The 6,646-nt window shown below is 53.2% G+C and overlaps 1 protein-coding gene across 1 annotated transcript in view; it reads right to left on the bottom strand.

The window, feature by feature from the left end:
* Positions 1–45: 45 nt before the first annotated feature.
* LOC102440897 (C2 domain-containing protein 2-like) overlaps positions 46–6,646 on the bottom strand; it is a gene marked incomplete at its 5' end in the record, with an annotated part of 13,032 nt that continues 6,431 nt past the window's right edge. The window contains 5 exons of the mRNA XM_006108803.2: positions 46–242; positions 2,507–2,620; positions 3,368–3,542; positions 3,974–4,098; positions 5,695–5,759. Coding sequence (XP_006108865.2) covers positions 46–242; positions 2,507–2,620; positions 3,368–3,542; positions 3,974–4,098; positions 5,695–5,759 — 676 coding nt within the window. The remainder of the gene's footprint in view (positions 243–2,506; positions 2,621–3,367; positions 3,543–3,973; positions 4,099–5,694; positions 5,760–6,646) is intronic.

Below are 6,646 nucleotides of genomic sequence, written 5' to 3'. Positions count from 1 at the left end.
GGCCTAACCTGACATTTGTAAACACGGACATTTCGTAAACATCGATCAGGAGCTCGGCCAGCTCCCGAGGGAGGGACAGCTGCCGGGGCGGACGCCAGCCCTGCGGGCGCGCACCTTGGAGATCCCTGATATGATGATGGTGCTCCTCTTCCGCGGCGACTTCAGCTTCAGCTTCGAAGATTCGCTGAGCTGCCGGATGGCGACCTCGGCCACTGGATCCGAGCCATTCAACACCAGCAGTTCTGCGGGGGGAGGGCAGCGGTGACATCCCTGTGGCCCCTCAGAGGCCCCTGACTCTGAGTGACACTCACTGAAGGGTCCACGAGTGCATTTGTGTGTGAGCTGCTCTGCGATCGAGGTGATGGAAGACATGAGAGCAGGTGAACCAGCGGTTCTCAACCTGTGGGTCGCGACCCCTTTGGCCGTCGAGCGACCCTTTCACAGGGGTCACCTAAGACCATCCTGCATATCAGATATTTACATTACGATTCATAACAGTAGCAACATTACAGTTATGAAGCAGCAACGAAAATAATTTTATGGTTGGGTCACAACATGAGGAACTGTATTTAAATGGCCAGAAGGTTGAGAACCACTGAAAAGACCTCTAACCTTTCGGGGACCTGGACCTTTGAGGGGCAGTGCGGTCACTCCCCGTCTCTGGCGAGACTGGTGACCACAGGCTGGTGTCAGGCTGAGGGGCCAGGGCATACAAGCAGCCCCTTCCCACGGTCAGTGCCACACACGGGCAACATCTGGGGACACTCCACACGCACCAGGCGCCGTGCACAGGCTCTGTGCACGGTATTTCATTCAACTGTCCCCCAGGCCCTGGAGTGGGTACTTTCTAATTCCTCGATTGAGAAACGGGGAAATCGTCAGCAGCCAGGTCAGGGGCAGAGCGGGATGCCCAGTCCCTGTTCTGCTAAAAGAAGATTAAAATGACAAAATGTCACAGGAGCAGGATGTAAAACGGGTGGGAACTTCTGGGCCCGAGGGCCGCCTGCAAAATCACTTGGTCTGGCCCTGCCAAGGAGTAGGGCTGAGTTAATTACACGAATGTTGTTATAAATATCCAATGGCCCTTGGCAGAAACAAGGTTCCCCGTTCCTGATGGAAAAGCAAGTTTTCTCATCTCAGTTTCGGCCGTGGCCTGCAGGCGACAGGTGCTCCATTTCAAAGGGTGTGGTGACAGGACATACAGCAGAACTGCCTGGCCATGCCCCATGGTGAGGGGCCAGGAGGGACAGGAGAAGGGGCTGGGGAGGGGCTTCAGGAGAGAGCGGTGCCGTGATTCCCAGTGACTCCAAGGGACAGGATGGGAGTGGGGCTGGGGGACCCTCAGGGCTGCGTCCCGGGAATCACGAAAACTCCCACAGGGACAGAGACCGTTTTCGACTCCCGCCGGCTGAGGGGGTACAGAACCTCCTAAGACAGCACCCGTCAAGGGAGACCCACCCCCACCCCCAAGCCCACCTGCTCCTCCTTGCCCCACCCCTGAGCTTGGCAAGATCAGAAACAGACTCAGGAATGGGGAGCGGAGCCCGAAGAAAGCTGCCACCTGCCCCTTCTCCGACCGCAGGCCCCACGAGCCCAGGGGGTAACGTTTAACTCCACATTCAGGTGGTGCTGTGATTTAGAGACAGTCACACACCTCTTTAAGGTCATTATGAAAGTGACCCTAAAAATGGGAAACGGGCAGCCAGGGTTCTGGGGGAAGACGACTCCTACCCAGCTGGTTCGTGGGACAGCTGGAGGCCAAACTGAAGTTGGCTTTACGGGTATGTCGCGAGTCCTACTTACTTCACGACAGTCACATAGGCTCGTATGTGACCAAGAGAAAAAAGAATGTTCAGGATTTTATAAAGTGAGGCCGGAGCTGTGGTTCTACGTTCATTTTGTTACAGCATCTCCTTAACTATAGCAGGGTGCTCACCCTTCCTGGTCTTTGATGAACTTCGATTTCCCTCTTTTTCCAGTTCTTAACTTATTACTCAAAAGAACTTCCCCAAACTCCCCAAACGAATGCTCCCCTCACCAGGCGCAAGGCTGAAAGAGGAGCCCCGAGGGGCAGAGGGAGGAGCCCCGAGGGGCAGAGGGAGGAGCCCAGAGGAGCAGAGGGCGGAGCCAGAGGGGCAGAGGGAGGAGCCCAGAGGAGCAGAGGGAGGAGCCCAGAGGGGCAGAGGGAGGAGCCCAGAGGAGCAGAGGGCGGAGCCAGAGGGGTGAGGGAGGAGCCCAGAGGGGCAGAGGGAGGAGCCCAGAGGAGCAGAGGGAGGAGCCCAGAGGGGCAGAGGGAGGAGCCCAGAGGGGCAGAGGGAGGAGCCCAGAGGAGCAGAGGGAGGAGCCCAGAGGGGCAGAGGGAGGAGCCCAGAGGAGCAGAGGGAGGAGCCCAGAGGAGCAGAGGGCGGAGCCAGAGGGGCAGAGGGAGGAGCCAGAAGGGCAGAGGGAGGAGCCAGAAGGGCAGAGGGAGGAGCCCAGAGGGGTGAGGGAGGCCGCGGGGCGTTACCTGTGTCTGAAGAAGACAAGGTTTTGCTGACGGGAGGGCTGTGGCAGGAGATGGCTTGGACGGAGATGTCCTTCTCGATCACCCTCACCTTGACGGGCGTCCGCAGCGGAGACTCTGCAGGGACAGACGCTGGTGACCACACGTCACCCGCACCCATTACCGGGACGTGAGATCACACCTCACGTCAACGCGATCTCATGTCGTTGGCGAAGGCACGGCCAAACCTCAAGGTTGCTTAACGATCTCTTATTCTTTTCTCTTTTTTGGGGTGTGGGGTTACCAAAAAGGGGTGCTGGAAGCTCAGGTTTAAATACAATTTCAGAAATGCTTTCACTGAGGGAGAGTTTCACGTTCTGTTTTGCATTCGAGAACAGAATGCAAAGCAGTCTGCGCTGGGAAGATAGTACCTCGGTATAAGCAGAAACACCGTATAAATTAAAATAAATAATAATCATACAAGTGTCTCCCAGGCCGTGGCTGTGGGGACAGGTGCGGAATTCTGCTGCATCTGAAACGACCGCCCATCAAGCCTTCTAACCCACAACCCTAACGTAAGAAACTCCACACTGACCACGTGCACCCAGTGCTTCAGAGAGCGTGGTGCCCCCGTGACCGTAACAGAGTCATTAAGTTAACTGGCTCTTTCATCCAGAGTCTCAATTTTAGCTTCAGAATAGACTACAAGGTTGTCATTCATTTGACAAAGTAGGAAGATAATTTTCTTAAAAAAAAGAAAAGAAAAAGCTACACAGAAGTCTTGCCCATCACCACGATCCCTGTGCCATGAGATTGGCTTAATAACCACATGGGGCCGGGCACTCTGCCTTCCTGGGACTCAGAGAGACCGTTCCACCCTCTCACCCGAGCTCAGCGGGGACGCCCTCCCGGCGTCGAAGCGAGGCTTGGTTTTCACGGCGGTGACGGTCGTGACCACAGTCCCGCAGGGCATCACTGTTCGGTCTTTCTCTATCTTGGCCGCAGGAACGGGCGGAGGGGTGTGCCAGGATTTCGCCTCTGCGGGTTCCACGTAACAGAACTGCGGAGAAGGCCGCTCGTGGGTCGTGGGGTCAGTGCCAGGACCACCCACACGGCCCGCTGACCTCCTCTGCACCCCCATCACTCAGTTGGTGTCAGAATGAGTGATGTTCATATTAGAATGAACGCAGGCCCCCCGGGGACTGACAGGCCGGTGAGTCCCATGCTCCCACCCAGCCATGCAGCACACACGATGGGGACAAAGGCTGGAGGGACAGAAAAACCGACAGCCCTTTCCGGGTCAGGCCCTCGTGAAACGGCCTCGGGAGGTATTTCACAGAGCGGACACTCGGCCAGCTCAGGGGCAGGAAGGCTCCCGGTCAAGCCCAGGGACTTCTCGGATGAGCTTCGTTTCAGGGTCAAGCCAGAGCCAGACTCTGACGGACAAAAGCAAAGATGCTCCTCATCCGAAGCGGGAACCTGGCCACGTACCTCCGCGGTGACTGAACCCAGGGCCGCGCCGTCCCCCGAGGGCCCGCGGCTCAGCATAAAGCTCTGTGGCCCGGAAGGCTGCTTCTTGAACAGATCTAAAGGGATGGTCGTCGTCGCCAGCAGAGCTAGAAAGACAGGACACGGCAATGAGCGCGCGCTGCGGATGTTTCCAGAACAGCAACACACACGGCCGGGGTGAGCTGCTACAAGCAGGCCGGCTCCTGATCACCACCCTGCTCACTTGAAAACATGTGACAAATGTCAGGGTCCAAAAAGGACAGAGGAGGCTAAGGGATGTGACGCTTCCGGGCAGCGTCTGCACCTGCGCTGCGGTGGGAAACGGCTGACAGGAAGACGAGCTGTGCGTCAACTGGTAAGAATGAGAACCTGGCGGTGGGTTCAAGAACTGTTCACCGTCCATTCAGGAAACCGGTAACTGTCCCAGGGACGTGTGAGAACAGCCCTATTTGTAACACACCCTAAGGAACTGAGGGTGAAGGGACCATGATGCATAGAACTGCCCTCAGATGGTCCCCACATTTACCTTCGCGTGTGTGTGCGCGTGTGTGTGTTAGAGAGAGAGCACGCGCACAAGCAAGAGTGACCGAGTGTGAGCACAAGGAAACGGGGCAAAGTGGACATATGTGAGTCTGAGTCAAGGCTCTATGGTTGTTCTTTGTTGTGTTTTTGTGTGTGTTTGTTTTGAGCTTGAAATTTCAGTCCCCCGTCGGCTGCACTGGGATGGGATTCCAATGGAGCCAAGAGGAGCGGGGCCCCCGGGATAAACAGTGGCCCCGAGTGGGCGCCCCCGGCTCTGAGAAGGTCAGCTCTGACCTCGGGGCAGCCCAGTCATCTCAGGACTGCAGGTGAAGGCAGCCGCCTGAGTTCTTGCTCACGGGCAGGGTCTCGGTAATGTCAGCGGATAAGCAAAGGGCTTGGATGCTCAGCTGGATAAGACAGGTAAGCCCCTCCCCCCTCCCGATTTTGGTATGTTTATGGGGATTTTTGAAAATCTAATCAATATTGAAACTACTGAACTATAACAGGCCCACATTCACTTTGGTGATACGGGTGTTGTTGTTTTTACCTCTAATTGTTGCTTTCCTGCATCTAAAGCATGTGTTCAATTTGAGCTGCTACAGCTCATTCTCCAAGGAAAAGCCAGTGGAAATCCATAGAGACAGACAGGATGGCGATGCCAGGGGCTGGGGAGGGGGAGGGGAGTCAGTGTTCAATGGGGACTGAGTTTCAGTTTTGCAAGATGGAAGAGTTCTGAGATGGATGGGGGCGATGGTTGCACAACAGTGTGAATGCGCTTAATGCCGCTGAGCTGTGCACTAAAACATGGTTAAGATGATAAATTCTGCAACATGTATTTCATCATAATTTACAAAAAATTTTTTAAGGTCTGTTGAGGCTCAGAGGGTTGAGAACTGCTTCTCTAAACCAAGAATTGTTAAATAAAAGAGTTAGGATATTTGTTAAACAAACAAACAAACAAAAAACTAAAAAAACTACTTGAATATACTCTTTCCCAAAATGTACCTTATTAATAACTGAATGGACTTTCAACCAAACATTCCCTGGGGAGACCCAGATGGTATGGGGAGGGGCAGGCCTCCTCTGGGTTTCCCGCCCTCCCCAGCTTCCCACAGCCCTGGTCAGGGCACTGGATGACCCTTCCAGAGGGCAGGGCCTCCGTCCACCTGCTCGCCACCCACCTTCTGAGGATTGCCCATCCTCCGAAATCTGCAGGTGCAACTCCTTTGACTTGGCGTTCAACTCACTGTACAGAGAAAAAAAGCTGTGAGTCCTTATTGTTTGAAATAGTACTTTTTTCTGACTATAGGAAGGACTAGCCATCATCAATATTTTAAAAACTGCAAGACACATAACCAAAAATATAAAGATTTTCTGCAACCTCACTATCCAGAAATGGTTGCTCTTCATACTTGGTGCCTAGCCTCCTAGAATCATCCAGCATTCTGATGATGATGGACATACCATTTCATACAGGTGCTTGCAAATATGGTGGCCACATACGGCTTTTGAAAACTTGAAATGTGGCCAGTGCACACTGAGGAACTGGATTTAATTTTAATTATTTGAAATTTAAAGAGCCCCATGTGGCCATGAGTGACCATACCCGAAGGGTAGTGATATAATTGTCTAAACACAAAATATAGAACATAATATACCCCACTGCTTCTTTGTAACCTGTTTTTTTTTTCCCCACTGAGGATACCATAGACACCTTTCCATGTCAATAACTACAGAGCAACAACATGTTTAATGGGTGTCTGTTCCACTGTTTGGCCTTATGAGATTTTACTTAGCTAATTCCTTAATAACCAACACTTAGTAATGAGTTGGTTGCTTTAATATCTCATAATTATAACCCGGTTGGCCAATCACCTTCAGACACGCATCTCAGCGCGACTGTGTGGTTACGTCCTTAGAAAAACTGTAACTGCCAGCCAAGAGGTACATGCATTGAAGAGCTTTTCTTTAATTTTTACAAACTGCTGACCTCCAGAATGGTGATTCCAATTTACACTCCACTGGCCACCCTCGCTCTCAGTACTTAGGCACCTGTCAGTGGGAAACAGTCTCTTTCGCATCACTCTCACTATGGCTGACGCTGAGCATCTTTTCAGACGTGTCCGTCTATCT

The sequence above is a fragment of the Myotis lucifugus genome, unplaced genomic scaffold, assembly GCF_000147115.1.
Source record: "Myotis lucifugus unplaced genomic scaffold, Myoluc2.0 scaffold_3618, whole genome shotgun sequence".
Classification (NCBI taxonomy): Eukaryota; Metazoa; Chordata; class Mammalia; order Chiroptera; family Vespertilionidae; genus Myotis; species Myotis lucifugus.
The sequence above is the reverse complement of the archived record's forward strand: the minus strand, read 5'-3'. Positions and strand labels throughout refer to the sequence as shown.